The sequence below is a fragment of the Paroedura picta genome, chromosome 6 (assembly GCF_049243985.1).
Source record: "Paroedura picta isolate Pp20150507F chromosome 6, Ppicta_v3.0, whole genome shotgun sequence".
Classification (NCBI taxonomy): Eukaryota; Metazoa; Chordata; class Lepidosauria; order Squamata; family Gekkonidae; genus Paroedura; species Paroedura picta.
The window spans coordinates 9,196,995-9,217,469 of NC_135374.1; the positions used below are offsets into that span (position 1 = coordinate 9,196,995).

Below are 20,475 nucleotides of genomic sequence, written 5' to 3' on the forward strand. Positions count from 1 at the left end.
ACACCACCAGACAAGAAAGTTATATATTTGGAAGCATTACAGTGTATTGATTCTTAACACCATACAATGATGCACACTTATGGCTACATAATACTAGCCAAAGCTAGGCACTTCCATATTAAGAAAATTATTTCTCTTGTCCTGTAAAGACAGGTGTCTAAATGAAGTATGTACTGGTACTGTACACAATAGTAAATTTTCAGCATAAAGTACAGCTTCCAGCTATGCTTGGCAAAGTGTTTTTTGTTTTGGTTATTCCCTTTAGGAGACAGGTTATTCATTCTTGTGCTGTAAGAGTTATAACTGTATTACCACTGAAGGGTTCATCGTTCAATGGGGCCATACAGGTTATCTAGTCCAACCTCCTGCTCAACACAGGAGCAGGCTCTCTCTGACAACTGCTCGTCCAGCAATATCAAGCATACCAAGGCCCTGATATGCTACATTCCAAAAGGCATCATAGTTGTAAAGACAAATAGTAACTATTTGAAGAGAAGAAATGCAGCTGTTTTTGTTAATTTGTTAAGCAAGAAATTTCTATTGCTGTCTATTCAAAGGCCCACTCAAGGCAGTTTACAATTAAAACTGTTAATTTATTCCTACGCTGCTGCTGCTGAAATTTTATCATTGCAATTTATGTTTATATTTAAGACTGCAGTAAGCTGAATAATAAAGCCTTATAAGAACAGTCTTGTGGTTAAGCTACAGTAGCACTGAGTTCATCTAATTGATTGTGTAATTAATATAAGTAAGAAACTTATATGCAGAACAAGAAGCAACAGTGAGAACTGAACAGTGAGAACAGTTGGTCTGCTGCATTAGAAATTTTCAGGGTTTTTTGCCCCAGTTTTGAAATACAGCATTAAAAAGGCTGATTTTATTGTTGACAATTAGCCATGGTAGCTGAGTGGTGCTTCCAAGATTAGAGGCAGAATCACTTGGAATGTTGAATACCGGAGAAATTTCATGACCCAAGCACTGCGGCCTAGAACTGATTGTGTGCTTCCCTAAAGCATATAACTGGCCACTACTGGAATCAGGATGCTGGACTAGATGGACCTGTCCTCTCAACAGGCATGACCGCTCATAAGTTATTGTACTCTGTATTATGATCATTTTCTCACCTAGGAAGTATTAAATGCACATTATCTCTTAATATCCTGGAACTCATGGTATGTCATCACCTCAACAGACGCCACTTGTAAATTCTGGGTACAGACCTGAAATCAATAAGCTTTGAAGGCACTAACCCATTATTGCAGGGAAGATCATTTAGAAATAAACTATCAAAAAAACAAAAAATTGGTAAGAAACTTCCTTGTTTCTATGGTAAGAAACCAAAACTGCAAAGATGGAGTATTAATGGTCACACAATAGAGCAGGTGACCACATTTAAATATCTTGGCACAATCCTTTAGACTCAAGAAAAGCCCATCATATACACGTAGCGGACATTGGCCAGAGGTCCACCTTTAACATTATTAAATGTCTGTGGACTAGGGACGGGCACTATATAGCCACAGCTTTAAAGCTTTTTGAAACCAAAACTGTAGCCCAATTACTGTCTGGGACTATGACTGGGCCTTCTTTCTGCCAATTCGCCCTTCTTGAGCACACGAAAACAAAATTCCTAAGGGCGGCACTGCAAGTCCCCAGTTGTGTCTCAAACGCATTGCTCCACCTCGAGACTGGCGGGGTCAGGGTGGAAGCCAAGGTGTGTCTTGCCTCCTTAAACCATTGGCTGAAGATCAACTTCTTCCCACATGGGTTGACTTCACTGCTATTCCTGGACAACTTTCAGACTATCTGGCCAAAGACTATTCCAGAAAAGCTTGTGAGCCTGGGCTTTTCTCTTTCTATGATCCTGGCTTTAGGCGATGAACAAGCAAAGAATACTTTAAAACAAAAGATACTGGATATCAAATGGCAGCAAGACATAGAGAAGATACTTTTTTTCCTTTCTCCTGCAAAATCTAAATATATAGTCATACTGGCTGCTGACCTCTCTTTATTGGAACTACACAGCCGCTGAAAGGCCGTCACTCTTGCAAGATTTTTCTCAATGGTTGTCCTTTAAATGTAAATATCATGAATATCCATATTGTGAAATTCAACCTCTATTGAATAATACAGCATATATATCGGCCTTTGGCTCTTCAATATGGGGATGCTAGCAATACCAACTGCAAAATTCCTTTAAAGCAGGGGTTCTCACAGTAGGCGGTGCGGGGCGGTGGTGAGGAATTTGGGGGAAGAAGGCGGGGACTCTTCCTGCTGCAGCTGCATTTTATTAGCGAGAGACATTCCAGGGTAGCTTGCCATTGCCTACCTCTGAGCAGTAGCAACCCTGGACTTCCTTGGTGGTCTCCCATCCTTAGCTTCCTGAAAAAAATGACAACTTCACCCCAGGCTCCACCCCAGATCTCCAGGAATTTCTTAACCGAAGGTTGGTTGGCAACCCTTCCTCACTGTTGGATTATTACTGATATGTTATTATGACTGTGTTAGATGTTTAGCCTGTTCTATGTATTACTCCTGCAATGTTTTATGTGAACCGCCTTGAGCCATATGGGAGGGCGGTATAAAAATCAATCAATCAAATAAATAAGTTAAAAAGTCTTCATTTTTGGGAGGCTGGAAAAGCTTTTTCCTGCTTGATCCTGGCAATTGTTTGCTTCTCTCTCTTTTTCCATCTTTCTCCTCAATGAGGACCCAAAGTGGCTGTTACAAATGACTTTTACAAAGAACATATATATTTTTTTTCCCCAGACTAAAATATGGTCACTGCACAGCAACAAAAAAGCAGCGTAGGCAATATGGTGTGTTTTGAACTTGCAGTAGCCCAAACAACAAATAAGAGGGGTGTGGCTGTATGTATAGGGGAGGGGGGCACTAGGGATGCAGCCTGGAGGCCAAGGAGGCAGTAGCCTGAAAATGTTTGGGAACCAGTGTTTTAAAGCGGGGGTCATCAACTCCTGGTCCGCGGCCCTATACTGGGCCGCAGGCGGCAACACCTGCCTCGCCCCCCCCGCAGCGAGGAACAGACCAGGCCCCGAGAGAAGCGGCCGCCAAATCGTCCACTTCACTCGCTGCCCAGCTAGCTTCTTGCTGATACGGGGGGGGGGGGGGGGAGGTAAGCGCGGCTGGCGGCAAGCGGGCGGACACAAAAGCGCATGCGCAGAGCTGTTACGCATGCGCATTAGCGCCCTGGTGGTGAAAGCGTGCATGCGCAGCAGCTCTGCGCATGCACATTTTAACCACCAGGGGGCGCTAACACGCATGCTCGCTGCCCGGGCCACTGGCTCTTCCCCACCCCCAGAGGCGGTCCCCGACCATCAAACGGTTGGGGACCGCTGCTTTAAAGCATGGCATCCCTACATACTTGAGCTTTCTTTCTCTTATGATGCAAATCAAACCATAGTATTGAAACAATGCAGTTTTCCAAACAAACCACAGTCAACAATTAAAAAAATATATAATTCTATCAATCAAATTTAGTGACCGTTAAGAAACGTATTTTGAGCCTGTAATCAGAAGATAAACGCATCTTGTTTTATTAGAACACTGTGTTCTTGTTAGAGTGACAGAACTATTTACAAAGAAACATTCACACATTTTTTTCCTCCCAAGTATGGTTAGATTGTTGAACAAATATTTTAACAATAGTAGGTGGGGCAGAGGGAGGGGGATTGTTACATTTTCTGTCTGGTGCAAACATGCTTCAATAGGCACTAATAATCCCTGCAGTCATACTTCTGGGAGTCTTTATCTTAGATAAATGTGTCACTTGCCATGCTGCAGAATCAGCAACTATTCAAATGCAAAGACTTATTTTTCAAGGGGCAATGACACACATGCTAAGTGGAGGACAGCATTAAGCCCCAGAATATTTTCGCCCAACAACACACTTTTAGTCATACAAAAGAGAAGAGGCGAGTGGATTTTCAATTTCACAGTACTATTACACCAGTACATTGCGAAAAGTGGCTATTAAAATGCATCCGCTTCTGAAGAGCCCTTTCAGTAGAGCACTGGTATAGCAAATAATGGAATGTGTTAGCCAGGGCTTATGGCAGGGGTAGTCAACCTGTGGTCCTCCAGATGTCCATGGACTACAATTACCATGAGCCCCTGCCAGCAAATGCTGGCAGGGACTCATGGGAATTGTAGTCCATGGACATCTGGAGGATCACAGGTTGACTACCCCTGGCGTATGGCACTCAGCTAAGAAATAAAAAATCTGGGAAGACACAGGAGCATTGCCAAGAAGAACTGCATATAATAATAGTCAACTACTGTACCATCCAATGACATACATACCATCCAATCATATACACCAAGTGAAGCATGAATTAAAACTTCCTTGGTATTTATTTTCACTCGTTATGGTTAATTCAGATTCTCCAAGCATGAGTATGGATATCCAAAGGACTTCCAAAAAGATCACTGAGAGCAAGCATAGTTTACACTAGACAAACATGAACCAGCAAACTCCTGTGCATGCTGTCGCAAACTCTTTAATCAGAAAAAGTATGCCCGCTGCCATTTACAGAGAGTTCAGAGACAGAAAATGGGCACAATGCTTCAATAGGCACGAATGTCCCTATGTCACTGAGAAAGATAGATTAAAATCTCCATCCAGCTGTAGTTCTAAGCATATAGAACTGGGAGGTAAGCCACATTGAAACCAGTGTGACTGCACTCAAGAGCAGGTATGGTCATGCTACTGTGTCTTCAGCATAAATAACGAGTCAAAAGATTTAGCCAGTTTGATGAGATTATGAATACTCTGTACTTTTTAATGCAGTCACTTTTCGCATGAGTACTGTATCAACTTTCTGTAGACAAGTGCAATTTAAATGACTCAGAACATTCACGTTATTCTGTTTCAAGTGAAAGATAGCAAATGCCCTGTTACCTTTCCCTTTTTTGCTCTCTCATACTACCTTTTAAAATAAAGCAGGAAGTGTGGCCAGCAGCTGGTCCCGTTTCTTCTGCCCCCAAGACAGCTGTATCCACTTCAGCATAAAGAAAAACAAGGATGCTAAATACACATATACTTTATTAAACAGTGAGGTTTCACAAGGACTGTTGCATGGGAAGGCCAATCAGTTCTGAGAGTAGATTATCGACAATAGAGGAGGAGGAAGACTCCTTATTTGCCTCTAATTCAATATAAAAAGTAACCAGAGACACTTTTCCAGGTCATTCTTTGTGGAACCTCACTTTACATTTATTTTCACAACCCTTATTTCCCCAATTTACAGACATTTAAAGTACAAAACTGTACAACAGAAAATGCTATGGGGGGCAGACATTGTGCTGGCCAAACCCCCCATGAGTGTTAATAGAAACGTTTCTTCAACACCAGTCACAGATGTTGTTTGAGCATGACTACAATGAGCATGGGTTCATCTTATTTTCACTAAAGCGAGAAGCAAGGAGATTGGCATTATTTCCTCTTGCTAGTTTACTGAAGCAGATGCCTGTCCTTAAAAAGAGCTCTCTAACATGGGATTTCACTGAGCTATATAAGCAGACTTCCGTTCTTTAAAAGGCAAGGAATGAAGTTTAATGATTTACTTATGCTACTGCACAGCTGTGCAGTGAGTGTTGCCTCATTCCAGATATCAAGCTTTCAAGCACTGTCATATTGTTAGAATTTTTTTTTATTATTACAGGGAATGGCCATGCTAAACTAACCATTACTTGCCATTTTCCCTGTCAGGTAGATTCTACAAACATGCCTGTGAGCTTCTGAAAACAACAGAGGGATGTGTCCAGGCTAACTGATAAGAAACCCATCAACATAAAGCTGTCTGATACCACATTATGGGAATATAGGGATCCTTACCAGGTTGCGAGGTGGCAAACGACTGTTCTTTTAACCCCTACACAACGGAGCCTGGCAGGGCAAGCACCTAAAAAAGAAACTGTCAAGAGAGGTTTAATAGTAATGTATAACAGATGCGTTACAGTTTTCACATGCACTTTTTTTTTTCCTTAACTGCCTTCTGAGTGGTACGACTGTCTGTCCAGCGAAGCAGCCGACGATCAGACATTCTCAACTTCCCACGGAAACCGCCTAGGATATTATAATCTTGCTAGACACAAAACCAGCCAACCAGGGTTCTTGCAAACCCTGGCAGATTCCGAACACTGTCATCCGCGTGCCAGCACGGGAGATTCTCTGACGCCTGCCTGAAAAGCAGGTCCTGGGTCGCACCGCGTCCGTGCCACAGAAAGGACACTCCCATCGCACCCAGAGGACGGACGGACGTCTGTTGGCATGCACGCACAGGAAGGCTTCTTGCTGGTTCCATTCCTCCCTTCGCTACCAGACACCCAAGAGTGCTCTTCTCTCCCCACTGCCACCCTCACCCCCCTACCCACCCCTTTGGCCGCTTCTGTCTTTTCTCTCTCTTTCTCTCTCTCTCTCTCTTCGTCCTCTGTCTGCCTCCTCCACTAAGCACAAACCCCCCGGAGGACGATCCTCTGGCCGGCACCCCACCGACTCCGTTCTCCGCAGGCTAGGAAGGCGAAGGAAAGCGGCATACTTGACCCTACATTTTGGCGGCGAAGGAGGAGGGGGCTGAATGAGCAGGAGGGGCAGGGGCAGCGCCGGCGGCCGCCCGCCTGGAGCACAGGGCGCAGAACTCCACCGACACCTGGTCGCGGTCCACGTGGAGGCAGAGGCCGGCGGCGGCTGGGGTGGGGGTCAGGCCAGGGTGGGTCGCCCCATTGAGGCGGGGGGCGTCCTCCTCTTCGCCGTCTTCCCTTGGCACGGGCAGGGCGTAGTCGTGGTCCATGCTGCTGCTGCTGCTGTTGCTGGTGGTGCTGCTGCTGCTGCTTCCCCGGCAGGCGATGGCGTCGTCGTCGTCCGCCTGCTCCTGCTCGCCTTCTTTCCAGAGGCTGCTGCTGAGGCGCAGGCCGGCCCCGCGGCCGGCGAGGCGGCTGAGGAGTCGGCCCAGGGCGCTCTGGTTGGCCAGCACGGCGCGCAGGTAGCCGGCCTCCCGCTCCAGGCTGCGCAGGCGGCGGCACAGGCCCCGGTTGCGGTCGCGCAGCTGCCGGTTCTCGGCGGCCAGGCCTTGCAGGCGGCTCTCCAGGCCCTGCACGTACTGCTTCTTGCGCTGCCGGTTCAGCCGCGCCGCCTCGGCCGCTCGCAGACGGCTGCTGCGGCCCGGGCCCGGAGGAGGAGGCGGCGGTAGCGGTAGCGGCGGCGGCGGGGAAGGAAGCGCGTCCCGGGCCCAGCCCGCCTCGGCCTCCAGCCACTCGTCCAGCTCCAGCCCCGGGAAGAGCAGCTCGGCCTCGTCGCCGCCCGCCTCGGCCTCGACGCCTCTCGACGCCGCGCTGCCTTGGCCGGGCAGGGAGAAGGCCGCCGCCGGCTCCCCCGGGCCCGGCGAGGCCGCCAGCAGCTGCGAGAGGCTGTGGCGCATGGCGGCCGAGCGGCGGCGGGGCCTCGCCCGAGCCAGCGCCCCGCAAGGGCGGACCGAACCGCCGTCGTCGTCGTCGCCACTCGCTTAGCGGCAGGCCCGTCGCCTCAGAGCCTCCGAAGGCGGCCCGGCTAATGGCGGACAGGCGCGGCCTACTGCGCCTGCGCCTCCCGCTCGGGCCGCCCTGAGGCGGGAAGGACCGTTGGCGCCTCCCTCGGGAGCGAGGGCGGGCTGTCCCTCGACGGGTTGCCAACTCTGGGGAGGGGAATGACTGGGGTTTTGGGGGGTGGAGCAGGGAGTGGGCGGGGTTTGAGGCGGGGAGGGGCTTCAGGGTAGTCAAACTGCGGCCCTCCAGATGTCCATGGACCACAATTCCCAGAAGCTCCTGCCAGCGAACGCTGGCAGGGGCTTCTGGGAATTGTAGTCCATGGACATCTGGAGGGCCGCAGTTTGACTACCCCTGGGCTATAGTCTTATTATGGAGTTTCCCTCCAAAGCAGCCGTTTTATCTCTGTGGTCTGGAGTCAGGGTTGCCACCTCCAGGGTGGGAGATACCTGGAGATATTGGGGGTGGAGCCGGGAGTGGGCGGAGTTTGAGGCGGGGAGGGGCTTCAGGGGGCTATAGTGTTATGGAGTTCCCCTCCAAGGCAGCCCATTTCTCCAGGGAAACGGATCTCTGTGGTCTGGGGTCAGGGTTGCCACCTCTGGGGTGGGAAATACCTGGAGACTCTGGGGGTGGAGCTGGGAGTGGGCGGGGCTTGTGGTGGGAGGGGCCTCTGGAATCCTATGCTATGGCGGTCCACCCTCCAAGGCAGCCATTTTCTCCAGGGGGAATGGATCCCTGTTGCCTGGAGATGAGCTGCAATTCCAGGGGGTCCCCAGGTCCCACCAGGAGGCTGGCAGCCCTACCCAGTGTGCACTAATTGTATACATAGGAAGAGACCTTGTATTGAGTGAAATAACAGGTCCATCAAGATCAGTCACAATGGTTGATGGCCCTATTATCTTACACCAAGACAGACTTATGGTTGCCACCTCTTGGTTGGGAAATACTTGGAGACTTTGGGGGTGGAGCCAGGAGTAGGCAGAGGTCCAGGCAAGGAGGGTCCTCAGTGGAGTATAATGCTCTGGAGTGCACCCTCTTAAAGCAGCTGTTTCCACCAGGGGAACTGATCTCTGCCACCTGGAAATGAGCTGAGGTTGTTATTGGGGGATTGCAAAAAGCCAGTGACGAGTCTTAACTAGTCTACTTTGGAAGCCATTCTTTATAGGTGGGAATTAGCCACTTTTTTCAAAATTCTTCTAACAAAGTGCAACCAGGGAGGCTCCTTCTGAAACAGTTTTAAAGTCTAATCTTACAGATGTAGCTGCTTAAATTCATTGAGCAGGTTTACAAATAGGGAGCCCACCTCTCAGAGAGCAAGGGGCATCATAGTCTTCACACACTTTCAGTTACACAACCAAGAGGAATCATAGATTAGGGCTGCCAGCCTGGAGATCTCCCAGATTTACAGCTGATTTACAGATTTACACCCTGGAGAAAAGGGATGCCTTGCAAGGTGGGCTCTCTTTTGTTACATTTAATTGAGGCCCCTCCCCTGCCCTACCCCACACTGTCTAGGGCCCATGAATTTTCCCACTCGAAGTTGGCCACCTTGGCATAGAATCATAGAACAGAATCATAGAGTTGGAAGGGGCCATAGAGGCCATCTAGTCCAACCCCCTGCTCATGACTGTTGCTCATAACTTCTGGGCCTCTCCTTCCAGGATATGAGGTTGAGATTTCATAGCGGAGAAGTGTTCCTTAATATACTTTTCTACATTCTCATTTTTCTCATTTATAAATTCCTATTTCTTGGGGGGAACAGTGCTATCCTTAGGAGACTTAGCCCTTTTCCAATTCTGTTAAAAGTCAATGGGTTTATAGACGTGCGACTGTGCTTGGGATGGCACTGTGTGGTGTATACGATTCTGTTATTCTAGCTAGTAGATGAGAGCTGTTTAACGTATATATAGATATTCAAAAAAATTTTTAAATTTATTCTTTCCATTTGCATATTGCCCTTTACTATGACGTCTCGGCGAAAGGACCAAGATCACGAAGGAAGAACTGTGTTCCACACCCAACGCATTTTTCAAAATTTTATTTTGTTTTACCGATACAAAGAGGTCTCTGATCTTGAGAATATATAGCGCTGTACAAAAGGCGTTAAAACCGGGAAATGATCTTGCAGAAATATTATTTTAAGAATACCTGCGAGGCATCTTTGCTCGGGGGGGCTGGCAAAGATGCACTTGGCTCAGGCCATGAAATGGCGGAGTTTCGTATTTAACTCTTTCTCCTTAGTAAGCAAATCCATGCTGTGCCTCTTGTAAGCCTCAAACTGCATCCGGAGCTCGAGGTATGCTCGTTCGGCCCCACTGAGCCGCAGCTGCAGGTCTCGGACTCTGAGGACGCTGTCCACAGCAGCTGCCTCCATCTCAAAGCGCTGTTCTGCAGCCAGCTTGGCTTTCTCCATCTCCTCCGCCTTCTTCTCTAACTGCGAAATCTCCCGTTGCTTTTCCTGCAGCACTTTCCCTCTCTCCATCGCCAGGGTCAGCAGTTCGTCTTTCTCTTGCCTCAGCTGCTCCACCGTGGCTTTCAGGTCGCCATCTCTGAGTTCCTGTTCTGCCCTCAAGAGTTGTTCCAAGACATTGCTGTGTTTTTCCTCGAGGACTTCCAGTTGTCTTCTCAGCGAGCTGACTTCCTCCACGTGAGCACTGGCTTGCTTATTCTGGGCATCCAAGAGCTCCTTCTCCCTCCGCTGGGCACGCTGGACTTCTTGCTGGTGACTTTCTTTCAAGGCCTCCATGTCTTTGGAGAGCTTCTTGTACTGCGCCGTGAGACAGTCCAGCTCCGCCTCTTTCTCCTTCAACGGCCGGCTGAAGAGGCTGAGGTTCTCCTGGCGCAAACGCCGGTTTTCTTCCTTCAGCTGCATGTTCTGGCGCTTGTGCTCGTCTTTGAAGTGGATCATGTCCTCGTGGTTGGCCGCCAGATCCATGAAGCGCTCTTCCAGCTGCTGGACGCGTCGGGTCTGGTTTTCCAGTCTCAGACTGTCCGCCATCCTCAGCTCCTCCAGCTCAGTGTTGAGCTCCTCCAGCGCCTTGCAGCGCATGAGGTTGTCGTCCGCACGTTTCTTGAGGATGCAGATGAGCTGGGATTGCTCGTGGATCCGGGAGCGCAGCATCGCCTTCTCCCCCTTCTCCCCTTCGGGCAAACCCTGGAGTTTGCTCAAGAACTCAAAGGGTTCTCCCATATTCCAGCCGACATCTTCGTCTGTCTCGTTTTCTATCATCGGAGGAGAGATCGTTCCTGGATCCTCATCGTCTTGCGGCATCTCGATGCTTCAGACTCACGTTCTTTTAGCTCCTTCACTTTAGGCAGGTTAGGGTTTGAAATGTTCTAGACGCCGGAGGACCGTTGGTGGAAACGTTCCGAGAATTCTGTGATGTCACAAACCAGCAGGAAAGGCGGGGCTTCCTCGAACTAGCACACTTGGGTCTTTTTGGCATCCCATTGGAGCAGCAGTGGCAAGAGGCAAATTTGCTCTGGGTACTGAATTGGTGGGATGGCTAGGAACAGAGGTCCCCCAATGAACGAGGGCTCTTCCAGTTGTTTCTTTCTCAGCAGTCTTTCATTCCTGGCAAACCGCTGCGTTTGGACAGGGTAAGCGAATCCGAATCAGTGACTTTAGTTCTTTAAAGGGAAACAATAACAGCATTTCATTCCAGTTCTTTGCTGACCAAAAGATTCACATCCCTTTTCCCTTTAGATAAGTCCAGAATGGACTCGTGGCTTCATTTCGCCCCACTTGTTTCTTTTTTGCAGCTTGGTCCATAGTGGGGTATGCCTAAGCTCACTATATTTTTTCTTATTTATCATATGGCATATGCAGTGTAGCTAGGAAGATCTGCATGGCCCCCCTTCCAGGATAGAGTGGCGGTTTGCGAGTTCCATCTGCCCCCTCTTCCCACCCACCCCTTTAGGAGATGTTTTATTGGGGGAATGAGAATAGTTGAGTGAGTTTTCCACCCTATCTTCTTTTGATTAATGAATCGTGTGGTTTTATGTCTGGAGTTTTAATAGGGGTTTTACGGGGATTTTATTCAGACACATGTAACCTTCCACGAGCCATCTGGGAGTGGCTGGTAATAAATTGAACTAATAATAACAACAACAATAATAATAATAGCCAAGAAATCTGAGGATTGTCTAGCAGCCAGGCAGGGGATGTTCAGAGGTGGTTTGTCATTGCCTTCTTCAGTGGCATGACCCCTAGTGTTCCTGGGAGGAACTACCACCCAAATCCTTGGTACTCTCCCATCCTATTACTAGCCAAGGTTGCCCCTGCTTAGCTTCCATCTGATGGGATCAGGCATACTGGATTATACCTAAGCCCACTAAAACCAGCAGTGCCACTTCCTAAAGCTTTCAAGTGCATTAATAGAGCAATATATTAATGATAATAAACAATGGACTGGATTTTACTGGATTTTTCCGCAAACTGTAGCATTTTCAGCACAATAAACTCACCTGCTGGCACAAAGATACTTGTGCCATAGGAAAGCACATGGCTTAGATCACGAGCAGCCTGAAAGGACTGTTCTGTGACAACAGCGCTATCAGGACTGTGACTAGCCCAAAGTAACCCAGCTGGCTGCATGTGGAGGGGCAGGGAATCAAACCCGGCTCGCCAGATTAGAAGCCATCGCTCACAACCACTACACCAAAATGTGCCCTTTGCATTTCATTCATTCATTCATTCATTCATTCATTCATTCATTCATTCATTCATTCATTCATTCAACTTACATAACGCCACTCTCAGCCCAGCTGACTCATGGCGGTTTACAATAAAAACATAAAAATTCATTTAAAAATCCAATATCTCTTAGAACCAGCAACAACGGCTACAAACAATCCCTATTCAGCCCCCACCCCCAGAGTCTCAGCTCTCCGTTCAGTTATGTTACATTAATGTCATCAGGCAATGTTAGCCCAGGGGGGTACCAATTACTCAAAGAGGGGGAGGACCCAATCTTATTACCCTGGTCCCTAGCCCGGCCTCAACCAAATGCCTGGCAGAAGAGCTCCATCTTGCAGGCTCTGCGGCACCCAGCTCTGTCAGGGCCCTCAGCTCTTCCGGGAGCTCATTCCACCAGGTAGGGGCTAGGACTGAAAAGGCCCACCCGTAGCCAGGAGATATATTAGGATACACTGGCCATCTGACAAAATGAAATCTATGAAAATGTATGCTGTAATAACAGGGTTTATCTTGAAAGTATCACCTCCGTATTGCTGCATAATATTTTAATATTACAAAGCCAAACAATGTAAAGGTTACAAGCCAAAACCTGGTGAATAAAACTTCCCCGACATTTCCTCCCCTCCAAGAGGTACCAGACCCCAGCTATTTATCACCCCTGGAGTTCTCAACTTAACGGGAAGGTGGGGTTGTGTTGAGGGGGGCGGGTTGGGGGAGGGAGGGAAGAACTTAACCAGCGCAAGATAAAATCATGCCAAGAGAGCCTCAAAAACTTTCCTTACCGCCCTCCCTCTTTGACAGTCTCGGTCTGAGACTCCTGCAGAGTTTGTTATCTCCATGGCAATAGGGATCGAAACAGACTCCTTCCAGCGGTCGACTTGGAAAGACTCCCAAATGGAGGGGAGCCAAGCGGGAGATATTTCAGGGAGCGTGAAACACTGAGAGTGGCTCGACAGGAGCAAAGAACACTGGGTCTCAAGAGGTCTTCCCTTGCAGTTCTGGCCAACGCTGGAAATTCTCTCCCCTACCCTCCGGAAGCCAGAAAACCGCCGGTTGTTGGCTCTACATTGTCTACCTAGCAGCTATTCAAAGGGGATTAAGCAAGGTAAGAAAGATAAGTACCTAAGCACACATTGTAAAAAAATTAATCCGTTGGGTTTTTAAAGCTCGCCTTGGCCTCGATGGCCCAAGCTATCCAGATCTTGTCATGTTTTGGAAGCAAGGCATGGTCAGCCATGGTTAGTCGTAGTTCAGATTCTGCACTTGCCAGTTGGTTTGGAGCAAGCCCTTTCCCTCTTTCTATTCCCCACTCTCACCCTTTCAGTATGAGGATGACACCCGCGGCCAGCCTCACGGGGCTGTTGAAAGGATGACAACACTTTTATTAGATTGCCACGTGTAAGCCATACACGTCCCTAGACTCATTTATGGAAATGCCCTACCCAAGGTATGGATGCCACATGTGACCTGTACCTGTAGACTAGAGGCTGAGGGTACGTCAAGCAACTGCTAAGAGTTATTTTGCTACCAGCAGCAGTGCAAATACATCTGGGTGAGTTATCCATGTTTGGAATATCCCTTCCTTACATGCAAGCTTACCCACATGCAAACACAGCCAATACAGTTCAGATTTAAAAAAAAATAATTTAACAGTGCTTCCTACTGTCCTACAATTGAGGTAGATGGGGCTGAGAAAGCTCTGAGAGAACTGTGCTTGGCCCAAGGTCACCCAGCTGGCTGCATGTGAAGGGAGTGGGGAATCAAACCTGGTTCTCCAGATTAGAGGCTGCTGCTCTTAACCACTACACCATGTTAGCTAGATTCAAATGCCGTTCTACAACTAAGCTTAGCCTCTGGCCATCCATTTCCTCTTTCAGGCTAGCCCACATTACAGGGTTGTTGTGAAAATAGCACGGAGAAAGGGCGAATCGTATACGTTGCCCTGAGTTTTTGAAGGAAGTTCATAGAAGATGAGGAGTTGGTTTTTATAACCCATTTGTCTCTATCAGTGTCTCAAAGCAGCTTACAATAATCTTTCCTTCCTTTCCCCACATCAAGCATCCTGTGAGGTAGATCAGTCTGAGGACTCTGATATTACTACTCCGTGAGAACAGCAATATCAGGACTGTGACTAGCCTAAGATGACCCAGTTGGCTGCATGCAAAGGAGCGCAGAATCAAAGCTAGCTCACCAGATTAGAACGCTCCGCTCTTAACTGTAGAGCAGGGGTAGTCAACCTGTGGTCCTCCAGATGTCCATGGACTACAATTCCCATGAACCCCTGCCAGCAATCGCTGGCAGGGGCTCATGGGAATTGTAGTCCATGGACATCTGGAGGACCACAGGTTGACTACCCCTGCTGTAGAGGATAATCAAGTTAGGTGTTATGATGGTTGGCAAGAAGTTTAATAATAGTCTCCAAAAAGTTAAGAAAAAATACAGTTTTCGGAATTCAGCATGGAGTTGTTTGAGCATACGAGTCGTTTTAATAGGCATTTGAGTTTTAAAATAGTATACAAATAATTTTCGTACCTCCAGTTACACATGGCTAAGTATAACACATTTTCACTCCTGCTTGGGAGAATTCCCACATTGTTCAGTTGGGGGCACCAAAGTACAGAGAACAAATCGTGATAGACCCAAACAGAAGCACAATGTGGCAAATATACAAGGATTTTATCTGATTTTTTTAAAAATGCATCAATAACTTAAACCAGAAATGCAGTTGATAGAAAGATTAGAGAATTATGTCTCAATTGACTGACGCTTATCACTTTGCGTATTTGTGAGTGTATACATATGGGGGAGGGATTCAGATTTTGAAGCTGTTTGTGAAAGATCAATATATACACAACATGTACAGTGCAAAAATGTTACCTCTCTCTCTGCCAAGGGTTTCTTTGGTTGTTTTAAAGAATTTGCCATTCTGTATGAATCATCCAAGCTGAAAGTCCTTAAGGCAGAAACTATACAGTAACAAATGTAAGGTTGCCCCTCTTCTCTAGAAATGCTGAATGTATGACTCACTGTTGTCATATCTTTGAGTTTCTGTATCCCCAGAAGCAGCAGCCACTTAAAACCAGAGCAGTAGAAAGGAAATTCACAGGGTAACGGTGACATCACAACAAAGCTTGAGCATCCCAAGATATTCAGATAAAGAGGACAAGACACAAGAGTGGTGGTTTGGTTGCTTTCTATCCGCTGTTCTACATTTAATATCCAATTCTAGCCTAAGACCCCCCCCCCCTCCTCAAAAAAACAAACCTTAATCTAGTATCACTACTTGTGTTTGTGCTCACTGTTTAGAACACTATCACATATAATCTAGATATTAATTTCAGGAACAAAAGAGGATAGGGAGAGAGACTGAGCCAATGTAGCTTAATTAAGAACATCGTCAACCTTTTTTCCTTCCCTCATTCAACGTGGCCACGCAAGAAAACTGTACATCATATCTTAAATACATCTGAACATTTTATTCTTTAATTAATCTTTATTAAAGATTAAGGCGTTAAACATTTTTAAAAAGTACCAGCCAAGTAGGCAGAGGTTAATGTGTATTTTTAAAAGCCTACAGCATTTTTTTAACAAGAAAAAGCCCAAATTGATCGCAAACACAGATGTCGTCTGTTTGATTTATGCCAGGAAGAAATTTGCTCCACAGATGGTGCCTGGATCTTTGGCTCTTCTGTCCACTTCAGGCCCAGCACGACATGCAAACTGAATTTGAGTAATAAGAGTATGGCACTATTTTGACATTTTTGCTATTGTTAGCATCCGAAGTGGCAGAGTGTCTTCGACCCACTGATCTGGTGAATTGGTCATCCGCTCCCATAAACTGGTTTCATCTAATGTAGAGTCCATCCAGTCTACTGCAGTGCCGTAGCTTTTACCTAAAGAAGTGTATATTCAAAAGAGAGAGAGATTAATGGCAGACTACTTTGCAATATACTGCCAAAGAACCTTGCCAGGGTGGATCTCCTGCTGGCCCCTGGGTTTTGACCACTGTGTAACAGAATGTTGGATTGGATGGACCGCTGGCCTGATCCCATATAGCTTCTTATGTTCTTATGCACAGATCCCCCTTGGTTATTGCTCTGGAACCCCTGAACATTTCCCAGACCTCAAGGTTGGATGCATACAAGAAAGCCAGATCTTGTAAGAAAAGGATCATTAAAGCAGTGGCTGGACAGATGCTTACCATGGATGCTTTAGGATGATCCTGCATTGAGCAGGGGGTTGGATTAGATGGCCTGTATGGCCCCTTCCAACTCTATGATTCTAAAATATTGACAGTACACAGTACAGCCTCTACAGCTTAATTGCAAGAAAAAAAAGAAGCTTGGGGGGAAATCTTGGTGTTCTAGAATAAATCAGTGCACAGAAACTTACTATACATTTTCTTAAGATTCTTTTAAATTTATTTTCATTACACATCACCTCTTATCAGCAACACATTTGACCCTTTGGGGCTCTTTTTTCAGCTTGCATTCTCTATGGCAGGGGTGGCCAAACTGTGGCTCTCCATATGTCTGTGGACTACAATTTCCATGAGCCCCTGCCAGCACAGCTCATGGGAACTGCAGTCCATGGGCATCTGGAGAGCCACATGCGGGGCCCCGGGTTGCCCTCTCCCCACACCCCTTGTAAACGGGCCGCAACATTAAAAAGGTTGCAGACCATTGCCTTAGCACACGAGGCAAGATGGAATTATTCCACCAGGCCTATGGTTGAGGTCTAAAAACAACATCCAAAGTATGCTGGACTCCTTGTCAAAAAGAAATTCTCAAATTATACCCAGCTAAGGTGGGCGTGACCCTCCCCTCCTTCCCCCCATCTCTCCTTTCTAGCCAATAGAGAAAACTAGACAATAGGCTGAACTAAGTTTCATTTTAAGAATTTAAAATCTATTTAATGTACTGATTTGACTAAAAATATTTATCTGTATATTTTGAATGAATGAACAAACAAACAGACAAACTGTTTGTTTTTTCTTGCCGGAATAAAAGCACTTGTTTGAAACCCATCATGCCTTCCTGATATTCTTGAAAGAGATACGCATGTACATAGGCTTGGGAGACTTCCACTCAGGTGAGCATACCTGTTCCAAGTCCTATCCTGAGGCCTCCCACAAAGTGTTTGACTAGCTTGTTGTGGTCCCAGACTGTAAGTTCTACACAGGCTTCTTTCAAATCTTCAGGCTTAAAGCCATCGTAGACCATTGTGTGGTTGAACACCGGATTGGTCGTCTTGGCCACAGCTCTCGTTTTCTGGCGGCTTTTCCTACTCGTGTCTGGGAGGATGGTGCTTCAGGAAAAAAAGGGGGAAACAATCCTTATTATAATTCTGCAGAGACAAGGGCTTCGATCACTAGAAATATGCAGGCTACAACACTGTTGTTTCAGCAGGGGGCTTCCACATGGAAATCCATTTGTATGAAATGACTCCCAACACCATCGCAGTGATTCCTCAATTGCTTTGCTTCAGCTTCTCCAAAGGGAGCTTGTGGCTACAGTTGCCACAAATGTTTTACACAAAGGAATGAAGCACATCTCAGAGTAATTAAGCCTGGTCTACATGATACTGTCTACCACATTCCAAGTTGGTGACGTGATACCTGGTGTGAGTACTCAACATGAGCAATGACTGTGCAAATGATAATTTGCACTGCATAGTGTAAAGGCGTTTAAATTTAAAAAAAAACACCTGATATCAATGTTTTCCTTCCCTGTCTCCTGGAACCTCCAAGAATGTGTTATGTTACATCAGTGTTAGCTTTCCGAAGGAAGTTGTAGAAGTCAATACTTTGAAGGGAAACCATGTGGAGACAGCTAGATTTCTGTTTTCTCAGTTGCTTCCAGATGGTCTAGAACAGGAGTAGTCAACCTGTGGTCCTCCAGATTTCCATGGACTACAACTCCCATGAGCCCCTGCCAGCATTTGCTGGCAGGGGATCATGGGAATTGTAGTCCATGAACATCTGGAGGACCACAGGTTGACTACCCCTGGTCTAGAATCAGAATTCAACTGCTGGAAGATACCAAAAGCCCAATACAAGTGTCTATAATATCATCATCCAATTCTTGAAGTGGATTTCTGAGATGGCAAGCTGGCAACTCCACACATCAAAATGTGCATGACCAATATTATAAATGAACAAATATATAAAAACACAAAACCTGTTATAGTTTGCCACCAAGTACACATTCCACATATTCCTGTGTCTCCTTCACCCAGGCCTCAGTAACTGAACACTTCTGCCTTCATGACAAACCACAGTTTGTTCCCTCAGGGTTTAATCAGACTTTTGCCCAGAGCAAAGAAAAATCATAGGTTTTTTTTGTGTAGATTTGACAACAATCTCTGGCTAACTGTAAAAGGTTTTCGTTACGGAGCTGTGCATTTGGGGGAAGGGGTGTATAATCCCTCAGACCCCCTAGACTCTCTGATGTAACGCTAAGCCATGACTTGTTATTTTCATCTGAAGCAAGTGTGTGCTGAACAGGTAGCCGGGCTGCTATTGTAAGGTTTCAGAGAGGCCTCAGTCACATCAAATCATTTGATCTTACCATTTAACAAAGGGGTTGAGCTTATTGCCCCTGAGTATGGGGAGGTTACTGCATTCCTTCACCCAAATGTGGACTTCTCCAGTGGCCGGAGGTTTTTTACCTGTGAAACAGACAGAATGAATACATCTCGCTTCTTGGTTCGTTTTGAACAGTAAAGCTGATTGGAATCTTTGAAGCTTACAGTCTCTGTTCTATAGAAAAGAAACATTTTTTTTGTCGTGGGTGGAGAGACAGACAGAAAATGCTCCATTTGCATTATTACCCTGCTGAGAAGGAGCATTTTCATTTGAATCCTCGAAGGACAAAAAAGGGGAAGACCCCTTTCATTCTTGCCCAGGAGACAAAAGCTCCTGCTTGTCACAAATACGTGGAAACATAGTGCCATACTCACTCACATGTGTGTTGTGTGTGTGTGTGTGTGTATGTGTGTGTGAGAGAGAGAGAGAGAGAGAGAGAGAGAGAGGATGACAAAATCCTAAAGGCACATATTATTTATCATCTGGCGTGTGTACTGTGGCCAGATCTGAGGATTGTCTCTCAAGGGACATTCGGAGGTGGTTTGCCATTGCCTGCCTCTGCGTCATGTCCCCTAGTATCCCTTGAAGGGACTACCACCCAAATCCTTAGAGGTCTCCCATCCAAGTATTAGCCAGGATCAGCCCTGCTTAGCTTCTGAGATCTGACAGGATCGGGCTTGCCTGAGCTATCCAGTGGACTAACAGCAGCAGGGTGCGGGAAATCAACCGCAGCAGCCAGAGTCAGTTTGACAGCAGAAACTCTGCAAGCAGACAAGTCCTTTGGGTGAGCTGATTTCAAGGAATATCTTGTGGCACCTCTTGTTATGAATCACTGTCCAGTGTGTGTTCACAGCAAGTTAGCTGGATTTTTCATGCTTCCCCTCCACCCTTATAAAAAACATTTGCAGTATTTTTTTTACTGGAGAGACTGTTGTACGTAAGGCCCAACAGGGTAAGAGAGCGTGTAACAGAGGAGTACTTACCTCCTACTGGGTGGGGGACGTACTGGAGAGCTAGCTTCATCTCCCCTCTGTTCTCCAGCTCCAGAGCAGCCAATGGAGCCTGAGAGAAGCAAAACGTAAATAAAAATGACTGTGTGCAAAAAGTCTTGCGTGTTATAATCCCTTTCCCTACTCCTGGAGAAACAGGATGGTCCTAGAATGATAGAATCATAGAGTTGGAAGGGACCTTTAAAGTCCTCCTTGTTCCTTCTCAGCTTTCACTACTGCCCTGGGCCATCTGGCGGATAAAAAGGGAAATCGAGAACTACAAACCGAGACCCTCCTGTGCTTCTCAGGAGAAAGGAGCAGTGGGAAGAGTAATGGATGTTTTTGCTGTATCTTTTGTGTGCAGGTGTATTTTTAACCAGTGCACCAGAAATTAAAAATCTTCCACAAGGTGCAAAATTAATCACAGTTTGTATAGTGACCGGCGTACGAAAACAGGGTCTCTCCTCTCCCTGGCCAAGTATTATTAGAAAAGAACCAGAGTCAGGGGGAAACTTAAAGACTAATACAACTTGTGTCAGGATAGGAGATTTTGTGAGTCCCAGCTTACTTTTTCACTCACTCCTACCTCGCCACAAATTCTGTTAGTCTTTAAGGTGCTCTTGGATTCTAACTCTTTTCCACTGCTACAGACAGACTAATGT

General features: G+C 46.6%; 3 protein-coding genes across 15 annotated transcripts in view; all 3 read right to left on the reverse strand.

Moving 5' to 3' along the window:
• Nucleotides 1–3,530: 3,530 nt before the first annotated feature.
• On the reverse strand, nucleotides 3,531–7,685 carry CREBZF (CREB/ATF bZIP transcription factor). Its single transcript, XM_077341362.1, has 3 exons — nucleotides 6,568–7,685; nucleotides 5,855–5,933; nucleotides 3,531–5,018 (listed from the first exon to the last, which is right to left on the reverse strand). The coding sequence occupies exons 1-2, from the start codon at nucleotides 7,434–7,436 to the stop codon at nucleotides 5,885–5,887; spliced, it is 918 nt and encodes a 305-aa protein (XP_077197477.1). The 5' UTR covers nucleotides 7,437–7,685; the 3' UTR covers nucleotides 3,531–5,018; nucleotides 5,855–5,884.
• A 1,877-nt stretch (nucleotides 7,686–9,562) lies between these two features.
• Nucleotides 9,563–10,820, reverse strand: CCDC89 (coiled-coil domain containing 89). Its single transcript, XM_077341369.1, has one exon. It carries the CDS (start codon nucleotides 10,808–10,810, stop codon nucleotides 9,734–9,736), a length of 1,077 nt encoding a protein of 358 aa, XP_077197484.1. The 5' UTR covers nucleotides 10,811–10,820; the 3' UTR covers nucleotides 9,563–9,733.
• Nucleotides 10,821–15,705: 4,885 nt separating this feature from the next.
• SYTL2 (synaptotagmin like 2) overlaps nucleotides 15,706–20,475 on the reverse strand; it is an 86,847-nt gene continuing 82,077 nt past the window's right edge. For all 13 annotated transcript variants that reach the window (XM_077341376.1, XM_077341377.1, XM_077341370.1 and 10 more), the window contains 4 exons: nucleotides 19,808–19,886; nucleotides 18,808–18,907; nucleotides 17,340–17,545; nucleotides 15,706–16,131 (listed from right to left, as the gene is read on the reverse strand). In XM_077341376.1, the coding sequence (XP_077197491.1) occupies nucleotides 15,986–16,131; nucleotides 17,340–17,545; nucleotides 18,808–18,907; nucleotides 19,808–19,886 (531 nt within the window). In that variant the 3' untranslated portion in view covers nucleotides 15,706–15,985. The remainder of the gene's footprint in view (nucleotides 16,132–17,339; nucleotides 17,546–18,807; nucleotides 18,908–19,807; nucleotides 19,887–20,475) is intronic.